This window comes from Schistocerca serialis, chromosome 1, assembly GCF_023864345.2.
Source record: "Schistocerca serialis cubense isolate TAMUIC-IGC-003099 chromosome 1, iqSchSeri2.2, whole genome shotgun sequence".
NCBI lineage: Eukaryota > Metazoa > Arthropoda > Insecta > Orthoptera > Acrididae > Schistocerca > Schistocerca serialis.
In genome coordinates, this window is record NC_064638.1 from 15081507 (window position 1) to 15098153 (window position 16647).

Here is a 16647-nt window from a genome sequence, read left to right on the forward strand (position 1 = left end):
AGTACACCTGAAATTACTCTTACTTCGGAAGACTTCTCTCCATTGAGAATGACATGCTGCATTCTGTTATCTAGCAACTCTTCAATCCAATCACATAATTGGTCTGACAGTCCATATGCTCTTAATTTGTTCATTAAACGATTGTGGGGAACTGTATCGAACGCCTTGCGGAAGTCAAGAAACACAGCATCTACCTGGGAACCCGTGTCTAAGGCCCTCTGAGTCTCGTGGACGAATAGCGCGAGCTGGGTTTCACACGATCGTCTTTTTCGAAACCCATGCTGATTCCTACAGAGTAGATTTCTAGTTTACAGAAAAGTCATAATACTCGAACATAATACATGTTCTAAAATTCTACAACAGATCGACGTTAGAGATATAGGTCTATAGTTCTGCACATATGTTCGACGTCCCTTCTTGAAAACGGGGATGACCTGTGCCCTTTTCCAATTCTTTGGAACGCTACGCTCTTGTAGAGACCTACGGTACACTGCTGCAATAATGGGGGCAAGTTCCTTCGCATACTCTGTGTAATATTGAACTGGTATCCCATCAGGTCCAGCGGCCTTTCCTCTTTTGAGTGATTTTAATTGTTTCTCTATCCCTCTGTCATCTATTTCAATATCTACCATTTTGTCATCTGTGCGACAATCTAGAGAAGGAACTACAGTGCAGTCTTCCTCTGTGAAACAGCTTTGGAAAAAGACATTTAGTATTTCGGCCTTTAGTCCATCATCCTCTGTTTCAGTACCTTTTTGGTCACAGAGTGTCTGGACATTTTGTTCTGATTCACCTACTGCTTTGACATAGGAGCAAAATTTCTTAGGATTTTCTGCCAAGTCAGTACATAGAACTTTACTTTCGAATTCATTTAACGCCTCTCGCATGGCCCTCCTCACATTACATTTCGCTTCGCGTAATTTTTGTTTGTCTGCAAGGTGTTGGCTATGTTTATGTTTGCTGTGAAGTTCCCTTTGCTTCCGCAGCAGTTTTCTAACTCGGTTGTTGTACCACGCTGGCTCTTTTCCATCTCTTACGATCTTGCTTTGCACATACTCATCTAACGCATATTGTACGATGGTTTTGAACTTTGTCCACTGATCCTCAACACTATCTGTACTTAAAACAAAACTTTTGTGTTGAGCCGTCAGGTACTCTGAAATCTGATTTTTGTCACTTTTGCTAACCAGAAAAATCTTCGTACCTTTTTTAATATTTCTATTTACGGCTGAAATCATCGATGCAGTAACCGCTTTATGATCACTGATTCCCTGTTCTGCGTTAACTGTTTCAAATAGTTCAGGTCTGTTTGTCACTAGAAGGTCTAATATGTTATTGCCACGAGTCAGTTCTCTGTTTAACTGGTCAAGGTAGTTTTCAGATAAAGCTCTTAAAAAATTTCACTGGATTCTTTGTCCCTGCCACCCGTTATGAAAGTTTGAGTCTCCCAGTCTATATCCGGCAAATTAAAATCTCCACCCAGAACTATAACATGTTGGGCAAATCTACTCGAAATATTTTCCAAATTATCCTTCAGGTGCTCAGCCACAACAGCTGCTGAGCCAGGGGGCCTATAGAGACATCCCATTACCATGTCTGAGCCTGCTTTAACCGTGACCTTCACCCAAATTATTTCACATTTCGGATCTCCGTCAATTTCCTTCGATACTATTGCACTTCTTATTGCTTTAAACATGCCTCCCCCTTCACTGTCCAGCCTGTCTCTGCGGTATACATTCCAATCTGAGTTTAGAATTTCATTACTGTTTACATCTGGTTTCAGCCAACTTTCTGTCCCTAGTACTATGTGGGCATTGTGACCGTTTATTAATGAGAGCAGTTCTGGGACCTTTCTATAGACGCTCCTGCAGTTTACTATTAGCACATTAATATTGTTATTCCCTGTTGCATTTTGTTTACTCCTACCTTGCCGCATCTCAGGAGGTGTCTTGTCGGGCCTAGGGAGGGAATTCTCTAACCTAACAAACCCACATGTGCACTCCACATATACTCCGCTACCCTTGTAGCCGCTTCCTGCATGTAGTGCATGCGTGACCTATTCAGGGGGACCCTACATTTCTCCACCCGATAGCGGAGGTCGAGAAATTTGCACCCCAGATCTCCGCAGAATCGTCTGAGTCCCTGGTTTAAGCCTTCCACTCGGCTCCAAACCAGAGGATCACTATCGGTTCTGGGAACGATACTACAAATAGCTAGCTCAGATTCCACCCCGCGAGGCTTTCCGCCTTTACCAACTCCGCTAACCGCCTGAACCAACTGAGGATGACCTCTGAACCCAGACGGCAGGAGTCATTGGTGCCGACATGAGCAACAATTTGCAGTCGGGTGCACCCAGTGCTCTCTATCACTGCCGGCACGGTCTCCTCCACATCTCGGATGAGACCTCCGGCAAGCAGACAGAGTGAACACTGACCTTCTTCCCCGACCTTTCCGCTATTTCCCTAAGCGGCTCCATCACCCGCCTAACGTTGGAGCTCCCAATAACTAATAAACCCCTCCCCCCATGTGCCTGCTCGGACCTTGCTGAAGGAGTGGCCACATGTCCACTCACAGGCAGAACGGGCGATGCCACACGGCCAGCCTCCACACTGACCCTCCGCCTCGTGCGCCACGAACGCCGCTGAACCCGCCACTCCCCTTGGGAAGAGGGTGGCACAACCGCGCCCGGTATCCGCAAAGATGTGTCGACAGCAGGGTCAGTGGGTGAAGCATGTAACACCTGGGGTGTACCATGCAACGCACCAGACTCACCACTGCCTGAAGACGGCTAACCGCGGGCATCAACACGTTCAGCTGTTTGCGAACAGTGGCCAGCTCCTCCTGTGTCCGTACACAGCAGTCTCACATCCTATTCATCTTAAGAAATCAATTTACTGTAGAGAGTTAATCAACTTATAACTAGACTGCTAATTCACTAAAGGCGGCTGATAGTTGACTAAACTGTGGTTACTAGACACTTCCTGTAGAAAACAATGAAAATAGCACTACCTGTCTCTGGACTGTATTGAAAACAAACACTAGCACTACTGGCACTATGGCTGACTAAACGGACTTTCTCTGACTGTATTCAAAACAAACACAAAATCTATGGAACACTATTACTAGCACTCGACAATTAAAGCTTCCTAAAAGCAAGAACACACGGAAGAAGAAGTTACAAGTAAGAAAAATAGAGTTAATACTTAAATCAGCATAGCTCGCTGCACAGCAGACGTGACGCAGACGGCAGTTACGACGACACTGACGCTATAAGATTACTGAACGACTCATTGGAATTTTGAGTCTGACAATGCAGACACTTCTTCAATAATTCAGGATTGCCAGGTCTCTGTAAACAGGTTTTATGATATCCACAACTGCTGCTGGGATATAATGTTTATGGCTGTATGACCTGTTTGAGTACTGGGCATTGCGGTAATTGCACCATGAACCAGATCCAGGAGGGCATGACCAACACATTCCAGTTCTGTGATAAGCTTCTCACCATAAGGCTGAGTGGCTACTACACTGTTATATGCATTTGATTCTGCACAACCTAAGAACTTAGTGTAACACACTCCCCTTTAGTTTACAGATCGATTATAAATTTCAACAGCTGCACAGGCCTCCGTACGACTAGTTGTCCTACATAATTTCTGTCACAGATATGCCCTTCTTCATTCCCTGATTTATACTTATAAGAATGTTTGGTTAAATCTGGAAATCTATTAGCTTTCCAGTATCCACCACTGGTCACTGTAGCAACAGAATTCTTAGAACTTCAGCTGCGCTTCTACCAAGTGCCCCAAAAGCTACTGATATGTCAATCATACCATCGTTTATTTCAGCAGCTTCATTTGCAGCACCCTTAATTGACTCACATGCAGTGGATTTCACAGCAGCTCCAATAAATCCTGCATACTTGTTCATTTTACAAAGTGGGCATGGCATATACATCACGACACACATTGTTTCTGCTGCAGTGTGTCCTTTGCCAATAGCTCTCAATCCATAAAACCACCTAACATTTATTTCAAAATAATTATCTTTACACTTATCAGAACTCCAAAATGAATGAGTATATTTCCAACTGGCAGAATTAATGATAAGTTTCCTGGCTAGTCCATTTGATACCTCAATGTCTTCATGTAAACTAACTGGCCCTCCACATACATACAGCACACACATTCACATAACACCCCTGTTACGATGTGTAGATGTATCAGAATATAACCTAACCTACCATTTACATGAGTTTTGTTTTCAGATAACTGTGTTATCACTATGTTTTATTTTAATCTTCGAAGCACTAATGGGTGTTTCTCTAGATACTCATGAGTTTGCGAGTATTTCATTGTCTGTAACTTCACACACCACATGCTGAACACAATGTTTCTCTTTATTCAAAAATTTATTACCATGAAACCCACATTTCTTAAAAACACTTCATTTTGGAGTCATACTTTTTGAGAGATTTACCAGTCTATTCGTCACTATTCCTCGGAAAAATGTTAGCACTTCGATATACAAAGCATGTTTATACTATGAAAAGATACGATACTATTTTTGACAGTGCTACCAATACAAACACATAATTTAACCTTTATAACACAGCAATCCACAGCTTTCTACAGGGTGGTCCATTGATAGTGACCGGGCCAAATATCTCACATAATAAGCATCAAATGAAAAAACTACAAAGAACGAAATTCGTCTAGCTTGAAGGGAGAAACCAGATGGCGCTATGGTTGGCCTGGTAGATGGCACTGCCATGGGTCAAACTCATATCAACTGCATTTTTTTAAAATAGGAACCCCCATTTTTTATTACATATTCATGTAGTACGTAAAGAAATATGAATGTTTTAGCTGGACCACTTTTTTCGCTTTGTGATAGATGGGGCTATAATAGTCAAAAATGGTTCAAATGGCTCTGAGCACTATGGGACTTAACTTCTGAGGTCATCAGTCCCCTAGAACTTAGAACTACTTAAATCTAACTAACCTAAGGACATCACACACATCCATGCCTGAGGCAGGATCGAACCTGCGACCGTAGCGGTCGCGCGTTTCCAGACTGTAGCGCCTAGCACTGCTCGGCCACTCCAGCCAGCTGCTGTAATAGTCACAAACATATAAGTATGTGGTATCACATAACATTCCGCCAGTGCGGACGGTATTTGCTTCGTGATACATTACCTGTGTTAAAATGGACCGTTTACCAATTGCGGAAAAGGTCGATATCGTGTTGATGTATGGCTATTGTGATCAAAATGCCCAAGGGGCGTGTGCTATGTATGCTGCTTGGTATCCTGGACGATATCATTGAAGTGTCCAGACCATTCGCCGGATAGTTACATTATTTAAGGAAACAGGAAGTGTCCAGCCACATGTGAAACATCAACCACGACCTGCAACAAATGATGATGCCCTAGTAGGTGTTTTAGCTGCTGGGGCAGCTAATCCACACATCAGTAGCAGACAAATTGTGTGAGAATTGGGAATCTCAAAAACGTCGGTGTTTAGAATGCTACATCAACATCGATTGCACCCGTACCATATTTCTATGCACCAGGAATTGCATGGCGATGACTTTAAACATCATGTACAGTTCTGCCACTGGGCACAAGAGAAATTACAGGACGATGAAAGATTTTTTGCATGCATTCTATTTAGTGATGAGGCATCATTCACCAACAGTGGTAACCTAAACCGCCATAATATGCACTATTGGGCAACGGAAAATCTATGATGGCAGCAACAAGTGGAACAGCAGCGACCTAGGCAGGTTAATGTATGGTGTGGCATTAAGGGAGGAAGGATAATTGGCCCCCATTTTATCGATGGCAATCTAAATGGTGCAATGTATGCTGATTTCCTGCATAATGTTCTACCAATGTTACTACTAGATGTTTCACTGCATGACAGAATGGCGATGTACTTCCAACGTGATGGATGTCCAGCAAATAGTTTGCGTGCGGTTGAAGCAGTATTGAATAGCATATTTCATGACAGGTGGATTGGTCGTCAAAGCACCATACCATGGCCCGCACGTTCACCGGATCCGACGTCCCCGGATTTCTTTCTGTGGGGAAAGTTGAAGGATATTTGCTATTGTGATCCACCGACAATGCCTGACAACATGCGTCAGTGCATTGTCAATGCATGTGCGAACATTACGGAAGGCGAACTACTCACTGTTGAGAGGAATGTCGTTACACGTATTGCCAAAGGCATTGAGGTTGACAGACATCATTTTGAGCATTTATTGCATTAATGTGGTATTCACAGGTAATCACGCCGTAACAGCATGCGTTCTCAGAAATGATAAGTTCACAAAGGTACATGTATCACATATGGAACAACCAAAATAAAATGTTCAAATGTACCTACATTCTGTATTTTAATTTAAAAAACCTACCTGTTACCAACTGTTCGTCTAAAATTATGAGACGTATGTTTGTGACTATTACAGCGCCATCTATCACAAAGCGAAAAAAGTGGTCCAACTAAAACATTCACATTTCTTTACGTATTACATGAATATGCAATAAAAAATGGGGTTCCTATTTAAAAAAACACAGTTGATATCAGTTTGAGCTATGGCAGCGCCTTATAGCAGGCCAACCATTGCGCCAGCCGGTTTCCCCCTTCGAGCTAGACAAATTTCGTTCTTTGTAGTTTTTTCGTTTGACACTTATTTCGTGAGATATATGGCCCGGTCACGATCAATGGACTACCCTGTACATAAAAAATTACCGATTTTATTAGGTCTTGAAGTAATGCGTGTAAAAATTTTAACATTTTCAACTAGTGTAGATTATATTTTAGAAAATAAAATAAAATACTTCCCACGCAAGTTTATAAGTAATATACATATCATTTTATTTGAAAAACTGCAAATTTTATAATCAGGTAAAAACCCGAAAAAGTGAAAAGAATGTTTTCCCCTTCTAACTCCCCTTAAAGTTATGGAAATGTGCAAGCTTTCGGAGCCAGTGGGTTCTTCTTCTGGCATAAACAATGAAGGGGAAGGAAAAGGGAAGAAAGAAAAGGATTGTCAAGGTTTAGGAAATGGGGAGAGTTGTAGAAAAGCTGCAGAGAAACCCAGGCCAGGACAGACTTACTGAATGGGATGAGAAATATGTAACTAAACCAGTCCATCTCTCATACCACCAGCAGATGTGAAGTATTATTGTGATTGGTAGTAAGACATAAACATTAAATTATTTTCAATGTATGTTCATATGTAATACTGCACGTACCTTTGAGGTATCATTGGGCCCATTGGGCAGAGGATCAAAATTAGGCCACTGCTTTCTAATTATTTGGACCATTTAACTAAATGAGACCATCTTCCCATCATTCCATTTGTTGCCACTGAAAGGCATGTACTCGATAAATCTTACATCAACATTTTTCTCTTTTGTTAACTCCACAAAACTGCACACTTCATCTTCATTAAAACCTCGCATTACAACACAATTTATCTGTGGAAGAAAGACACCATTAAAAACTTGGTATCAGATAAAGCATGGTTTAAACAGAGTTTGAAAGACTTTTTGATAGGTAACTCATCCTACTCAATAGATGAATATCTTAACAGTGGCTGTTAGGCCAGCTTAAATAAGAATGTCTGTTAGATTTCAGTTCTGAGAGCACTTTGTCATAACAGTCAAGATTATGTACTTTTTGTTTGATAAATTTATTAATAGTGCATAACAATGTTTCAGTCTGACAGCGTATCAATTCTGAAAATATTAGCTGTTCCAGTTTGTATTGTATTCACCTAGTTTGACAATCTCCTGACAAATGATCAGGGTATTCAAATGTTTTATATTTTTTATGTTATACTTTCTGGCATGTTACTCACCCATGAGAATCGTCTCATGTTTTGGGTCTTGGAACAAAAGCTGAATCTAATCTAATCTAACCTACAAAATAATGGTTCTACAAGTCTGTTGTTATATTTGTATACCTCACTGATTCTGTTAAATTAATCTTTTTCTCTCTTTTTAGAGAATGTCTGAATTTATCTTAGCATGCCAAGCTGTTAACCTTCTTAACAATTTATGAAAATTAAACTACATACATCTCCAATCTTTTTCCCCACTCCAATGCACACATCTTTTGCTGAAAGTATTATTTTAACAATTACATGAAACTGTGCTGCCATTTGTGAAACAAAGTTGAAAGTGTTCTCAAGATAAAAGGTCTTCACAAAAGGAGCATTTAGTATCTGTGCAGGTGGTAATGCTGACAGCCATCATATAAACATGCCCAAATGGTAGAACATCCTGCTTTACACATACACGCAATGGCAGAAAAAAGGAAAAGAGCACACCTTTCATTCAAGCATTGAATATATAAACTGATGAGACAAAACACTATGACCTCCTGTTTGATAATGTGTTTGTCCACTGTTGGAACACAATACAGCAGTGATTTTGTGTGGGACAAGTTCAACAAATTTCAGGTATGTTCCCAGCATTATGTGAGGTATGTTCCCAGCATTATGCAGCACCGCATGTCTAAGCACAGGTCATGTAATTCCCATAAATTGGAGATCAGTGGTTTCTGGGTGCAGAACTGGTATCTGATAGCATCGCAGATGTATTCCATCAGATTCAGAAGGGGTGAATTTGATTCTGGCCTCGTGACACTGAAAGTCATATTGTTGAAACATGTCACCTTCATTAGGGACAGGGTGCGGACAGTGCACAATAATGTTCACACAGAACAAAGCTGTTATGGAGCCTTCAGTTACTACCACAGGACCCATAGAAGACCAGGTGAATGTCCTCCATAGCATAATATTGCTCCCACTGGCCTAAGTCTGTAGCAAAGTGCACCTTTCAAGCACCAATTCACTCTGTTGACAGTGTATGTGCACAAAACCATCAAGTAGGTGTAATGCGAAACTCGAATGATTCAACCAGATGACACATTTCTATTGATTCACTGCCCAATCTCAATGCTCCTGAGCCACAGAAATTGTAATTCAACTGTGTTGTCAACATGGGAACATACAGGGGTTGTCTGCAGCAGAGCCCTATGTTTAACAATGTGCAATGAATGGTGTGCTCTGAAATACTCGTGCTTCCACCAGCACTGTGTCATCAGACATGCCACAGAAATTAGCTTCCTCAGCCGAATGTCATCTTTTTCAAAGGAACCATCCCAGCATTTGTCTTAAATCATTTAGGGAAATCAAGGAAAACCCAAATTTTGATGGCCCGATGGGATTCGGGTCCGTTGTCCTCTGGAAGTCAAGTCCACTGTCTGACCACTGTGGTGGCATGACCTAGTCTTAATTAAGCCAGAAAATCCTGGGAAATGCTGGCATACTCATTGATTTAAGATATAACAATTTAAAACAATCCTCTCATGAATTTCACTACAATTTTCCGCTCTTTTGAAAAAAAATTTCTTTTGACTGTTTTGATGTTGTTTAGTATGTTTAAATAATGATGGCAGTCTCTATAAAAGGGCAGTTTGACTTTTAAGTTTAGTTATACTGTTTTAAACTACATCCTTCATCTATTTGTCCACCCAGAAGTGCTATAGGATATAACTTGAAGACTATGGTGAGGTGGTGGGGGACAGTCATGTGTTGAGAAGGAGGTGCTGCCAGAAATGAAGTGTGTGAGGTGACGTTATTGACACTGCATACAGGGAGAATAAAAATACTCTATTCCATATTCATTTACAATCTACGTCTGGCCCCTATATGGTTTTACTTTTCTCCAATAAGAAAAAAGAAATTGTCAGTAACTGTCTTTATAAGGTCTTAAAAGGAAACAAACAATAGAAATCTAGGCTGGAGTAATGACCATATTATAAAAAAGATACATTGCTATTCACTGTATACAGGAGATGTTAGGTCACAGACAAGCACAACAAAAAGACTACTAAACACGTAAGCTTTCCATCAGAAAGTCTTCTTCCAAAGTGGACAAAACACACACACACACACACACACACACACACACACACACACGACCGTTGTTTCTCCCATGATGCACAGTTGCTCCCAGTCTGGCCCTAGCAGCCGGAGACAGTGGTCATGTATGTGTGATCTGCATTTGCGCACATGTGTGTTCGTGTGCGTGTGTGTGTGCGTGTGTGTGTGTGTGTGTGTGTGTGTGTGTGTGTGTGTGTGAGGGAAGAGGGGGGGGGGGGGGTTTGCACCAAAAGCTTACGTGTTTAATAATAGGTGGTGTTCCTTTCCCCCCCCCCCCCCCCCCCTGCCAGCAACACATCTACACTATACAGTGAGTGCCAATCAATCCTTTTCATAATACTGTTGTTACCACCTTGCCAAGAGGCATATTGTGGAGTAATCCGAAGGGCTCTACTAATTTGTACAAGAGGAAGGAGAGCACAATCTCAATGTAAGTTTTTAGAAAACTGGTATGTGCATTACTTCTGCAAACCTTTCAGAAAGGATACGGTATGCACTTCATTCAGCAAGATGAGTAATAAACAATATTAGCAATACTGCATCAAACTTGTTCACTTTCATCTTTGGATTAAACATTCGATTTCAGAGAGTACAGAATTTGGCAGAATCAAATTTTGGGGATATGTGGAACTGGGACAATGGCATATTTTTTACCCATTCAACAAACTAAGCACTGCTGATTGCTACTTTTATTGTGTCTGCTGCTGCAATGCATATATGAAACTATAAGTTCAGCATCTATGATGGAATAAAATGTTATACAAATGAAACATACAGGTACAGTGAAATAGAGTAGTATGGCTCATCATTTCGGTCTCACAGATTAGCAGGTGTTGACTTGAAATATAATACTTAAGAAGTTGAATCCAAAGGAGAGGATGTACCGTATTTACTCAAATCTAAGCCGCACTTTTTTTCTGGTTTTTGTAATCCAAAAAACCGCATGCGGCTTGGAATCGAGTGCAAAGCAAGTGGAAGTTCTGAAAAATGTCGGTAGGTGCTGAAACAACTAATTTCTGCCGTCGAATATATGTAGCGCTACACAGGCATGCTTCGTGGGCACAAAGATAAATACTGGCGCCAAAACCTCTGCGTCAGTAAATAAATTAAAAAAAAAAGGTGGAAGACAATTTTCATACATTATCCAACGAAGTAAATACAAATTCCGTATTGTTCATCTTCGAATGTAGCAGAACTTCAATGTATTACGAAAATCCGACCGGCAAGACTGTTTGGGATGTTTGTCAATATGGCCAACTCAATGTTCTGAATTTTTTCCTACCTGTGAGAAGAGACGGTTGCTAATAGGAACCTGATGAAATGTGAATCACATGCAGTATTCTCTTCATCATAAGAGTAATACGAATATAAACATTTTGCCACGTATTCTTTCGTGTTTGCTGCTATCTTATTTAAATCCTGTCTGCCTAATAAACTACGAAACTAGAGTGAGACAACAGCAAACGCGGAAGAATATACGTATCGTGTCATGTTTATATTCATATTATTCTTATGCCTAATAGTGATACAGTCAGAAATGAAGCACGGCAACTGACTAGATTTTTATATCCAAGATGACTCTAATTTCTGTGCAGAATTTGATGTACTAAAGAAGCGGCCCCAAAGATTTTCAAATGGAGAAAAATTTTCACCTAACTCTCGTTCAGAACATGTTCTATCATACGCAGTCTATTATTTGGTTCTTGTTGATCATTATCAAAGAAAGCAGCAGTGTAAGGAACAACAACAAATAGTAGTCTCTTGCCATTGTTTCGCTAATGAGATGATTTCTCTCTCTCTCTTTTTTTTTTTTTTTTTTTTTTTTTAATTGTAGGCAGCGGTAGCGTGCACAAAAGCAAGCCATGCCACGAGTGACGACAGGCCGCAAACACGCACTATCAGAATGCGACAAACAATGCATGACACAGTACAGTAATGCATTTTCAGCTTAGAGTGACATAAACGCCTATAACAAGGAAAACGGCACTTATCAGATCAAAGGAAAATAAGCAATCGATTCAAACCAGACGAAGCACGTGAAAAAGGAAGGGTACCAGTATAAATACGGATGGAGCGCCTGATGCATAGCAAAGGCTACCTGGTAAAGCTTAACTGCTAAGCTTACGACTCGAACCAAACTACTGTAGCTGTATCGTCATTCATTCGACCTAAATTGTGTCTCATATTACAATGGACCGACTTTGTTTCGATTTGGAGGTGCGGCCTAAAACTTTTCTCTCCCCTTGAACTTCCGAGTCTCAAATTTCAGGTGTGGCTTAGATTCGGGAATTTTTTTTTTTCTTTCCTTTATTTCGAGTCTCATTTTTCAGGTTTGAGTGCGGCTTAGATTTGGGTAAATACGGTAGGTGGTATTTCAACTAATTCTGACTATGAAATAAAACAAAGTACAGCAGGGAGCTCTGACGAATCAAAGAGCAGAGATGAAGATTCTGATGAATAGTAAAGTATGAGTTAAGAAATAAGATGCTACTGAGATCATAAATTTTTCTTGTGTTGATGAATCTGTTAACAAACATATTCAAAAATGCACTGAAACATTGGCACATGTAGTGTTGGGAGGTGATAAACTGTCATTACTGTTAGAGGAGCTACGTATTTCTTGCTGTTCTACTCCTAAATGACACTGTATCTGAAGGTATAGAATGAATCTTCACTGGCTAGAGAAATGGGTAACACAATTTTACAAGTCTCTGCTGTCATGTAATCTCTTCAGGGAAATCATGACTGTACTAAGATTCGGTTTGTGGTTGACAAGGTCAGAGTCATTAAGAAATGCAAGGCAGCTACCATGTCAGTCCTAGAAGAGAGAGACGTAGCAAACTGTCAAAGCATGTACAGTCCCGGTCCATATGTTTGTGGTGATGTACTAACCAAGTAATACTGTGTGTCAGGCAGTGCATTACTCAAGAACCATCATGGAAAAAGGTGGAGTGGTAATTTATGTAAAAAACAACATATTTTACAATGCATTAGATTTAAAGAGCCATTGTATAGAGCGACAAATTGAAGTATGTGGTGTTGAGATTACTGTAAATGACTTCACGGCTGTAGTGTTAGCACTGTATAGATCTCCCTCAGGGAATTTTGAATGTATTTCTTAAGCACTTAGATTCTTTATTATCCATACTGTACTCAAAGTCCAAGAACTTGATAATTACTGGTGACTTTAATGTTGATTTCCTAAATGAGAGCAATAGTAAAGCTGATTTAGTACATTTAATGGAGTCTTATAACCTGATGACAATAGTAGATTTCCCAACTAGGGTTGCTGTTAACAGTAAAAGTCTGATAGATAATATATTTATAGATAAGTCTACATGGAATGAGATCACTGTACATCCAATCCTTGGCCTTTCTGATCATGGTGGTCAATTGCTTAGGCTCAATTACATCAGTGTGTGCAACAGTTCCGAGCATTCTTGGAAATCTTTTAGGATAATAAATGAACAGGGCCTTAAAAAATTCAGTGATAGCCTAAAAGAGATAGACTGGAGCCGAGTTGATAGGGAAACAGATGTAAACAAAAAGTACAATTCATTTTTAAATGAATTCATGTCTGTATTTGAGTCCATCTTTCCCAAAAAAAGTAGTTAGAAATAGTCATATAGGCAATGCCAAGAAGTCTTGGATCACTACAGGGATAACAACATCTTGTAGAACAAAAAGGATGTTATACAGTTCTCTCAGGACTTGTAATGATCCAAAGAAATGACAACACTACAAACTTTACTGCAGCATTCTCAAGAAGGTTATAAATAAATGTAAAAGTATGTACATAAAATCAGAAATTGAAAGCTCAGAAAATAAAATTAAAACTATAAGGAATGTAATAAAGAGGGAAACTGGCAGGACAACAGGGAACATGTCTCAGGTAGAGATTAAAACAGGGGACAGTATCATAAAGAAACCTGAGTTGGTTGCAGAAATATTTAATAACCACTTTTTGAGAGCAGCAGAGAAGACAAGCTGTAATGGTTCTATGGAAGAATCATTGTCCCTCCTACAGAAAGCTATTAGCAACAGAATCCCACAGTTATCCTTATCTCCATTTACTGTAAGCGAAGTCATAAGAGTAATTAGATCATTAAAAAACAAAAATTCTGCTGGTGTGGACAATATTTCTAGTAAAATACTGAAACACTGTTATAAATTTGTTAGTCCCGCCTTATGCAACATATACAATGCATCCCTACAAGATGGGATTGTCCCTGACAGACTTAAGTTGGCTGTAGTGATTCCTCTCTTTAAAAAAGGGGATAAAAGCATTGTTACAAACTATCGCCCAATATCCCTATTAACTACCTTCTCGAAAATTCTAGAAAAACTCATGCACAGGAGGATTGTAGACCATCTCAAATTCCATAGTATCTTAAGCAAAAATCAGTTTGGTTTTCGTGCCGGTCTTTGTACTGAACAGGCAATATTCTCTTTCAGCAACCAAGTTTTGGAAGCCATTAACAAAAAAATGTCTCCAGTGGATATTTTTTGCGATCTTACGAAAGCCTTTGACTGTGTAAACCACCAAATTCTTTGGAAAAAGGCAGAATACTATGGTTTAGGTGGTACTGTTGGCTTGTGGCTACAATCATATCTACAGGATCAGAAGCCGACTGTAATGCTAAATGGCTCTTCTGGAGAACCTGCCTCGTCTGAATGGGGCATGATAACGTGTGGTGTGCCTCAAGGCTCCGTTTTGGGCCCACTGATTTTCCTCATCTTTATTAATGATCTTCCTCTTTGTTCTGAGACAAACAGCAAATTTACCCTGTTTGCCGATGATACCACAATTCTAATTGACGATTTGACTGATCATGATCTTGAAAAAACTACAACTACTGTTTTTAATGACATCTTAAATTGTTTGTCCTCAAATGGTCTCTCACTCAATGCAGATAAAACTCATTATATGAGGTTCCATACATCACAAAGTAATCCCAATGAAATTGACATAAAATGTAGAGATCAACCAATACAGAAAGTTGAAGAAACAAAATTCCTGGGTGCTTACATAGACAGTAAATGTAATTGGTCAGTTCACATTCTTCATCTATGTAAAAAACTTAGCTCGGCAACATTTTCACTACGGGTAATTTCTTCAGTGGCTGAAGTTGACACAATTAAGGTTGCCTACTTTGGCTACTTCCACTCATTGATGTCATATGCTATCATATTCTGGGGGAACCAACCACTTGCAAAACAAGTTTTCACCATCCAAAAAAAAAGCAATCAGAATAACGTGTGGGGTTAATCAAAGACACTCTTGCAGGCACTTGTTTCGGAAGATAGGTATCCTAACAACTGCCTCACAGTATATTTTTTCCTTGCTGACCTTTGTGTGCAAAAATTATTCCATCTACCAAGACAACAGTAAATTCCATGGTTATAACACCAGAAAGAAAAACAATCTACATTTAGAAATGAAACGTCTCACTCTGGTACAAAAAGGAGTTTACTACTCCAGCATTAAGCTGTTCAATGCTCTACCACTACATATCAAATGTGTTCATACAGAACTGCCAAAATTTAAACGAGTTCTCAAAGATTACCTGACAGAGAAATCTTATTATACTGTGGATGAATACCTGAAAGAAAATGTATACCATCACTAAACTTATTGTGTCTAGAAGTAGTTCAATTGATTTTATTGTGCATTTGGGAATTAGCACACTTTTTGTAACAACAGATTGGCTGTACATGTATTTACTTTTGTAGGCCTAATATCTGATTTGACTTTGTGCTCTTGCCTTTAACCTTTATTTGAAACTCCTTTTTCTGTCAAATGGTTGTTATGTTATCTAGCTGATATTGTATCTGTTACTGTATTTATAGTATGTCTTACTTAAACTATGTACAATTTGCCATTGAATTGCCCTTGTATAGTTTAAATTGAAACCTGTACAATTTGACACGTTCCATATCCTTGTGATTGACTCACTAACTGGATAAATGGAACAAGAAATAAATAAATAAATAAATACTGAAGTGTGATCCAAGTCGCACAAATATGGCTTTAATAATAACCTCCGAACAATATGCCTCTAAGGACTCAACAAGACACAGAACACTGATGTGCACATTACAAACTAGAATCACACAGAGAGTCAGTCAGCACTGTTCCACACTAATATATGTGCGAGTCACCGGCAGATGGCACGGCAGGGACCGCACGGCACGCTTGGCTCCCAGAGACGGCCTCCAGCAGCCAGCCTGCAATGATCAGTCGGTGACCAATTTAAAGACGCATGTACGGCAACACCACTCTCGGTGCACTCACACTGACATGTACTAGTAGCACGATACAGCAGTGATGAGTAGTAGTACCCCTCCTGTCTTGTGCGCCTTTTATCTGGCTCTACAATTTACTTTCCTAGACCCACACAAATGCCTGATCCTCCTAATTCAATTTGCTCTGCAGACTATTTAAAACTTTTAAAGAAAAAGGAGCCACAATTGCACTTTGTGTGCCAGTTACTTTCCAATACATTGGCACCAGCTGATCTTATTTAAGAATACTCAACTTTCATAGCCATACTTACAGCACATCCTTTGCTTCCTGGCCTAAATCCAAGTTAACTCCCAGCCCCCCCCCCCCCCCACACACACACACCCCTCTCTCCCCCCCTCGCAAATCAGCTAGTTGTGTGCTGTTATCTCACGTCACAC

The 16647-nt window shown here is 39.9% G+C and overlaps 1 protein-coding gene across 1 annotated transcript in view; it reads right to left on the bottom strand.

The window, feature by feature from the left end:
• The window catches only part of LOC126460165 (molybdenum cofactor biosynthesis protein 1-like), a 197400-nt gene that overhangs the window by 80848 nt on the left and 99905 nt on the right, over positions 1 to 16647 (bottom strand). Inside the window, 1 exon segment of the mRNA XM_050095905.1 lies at positions 7265 to 7489. Coding sequence (XP_049951862.1) covers positions 7265 to 7489 — 225 coding nt within the window.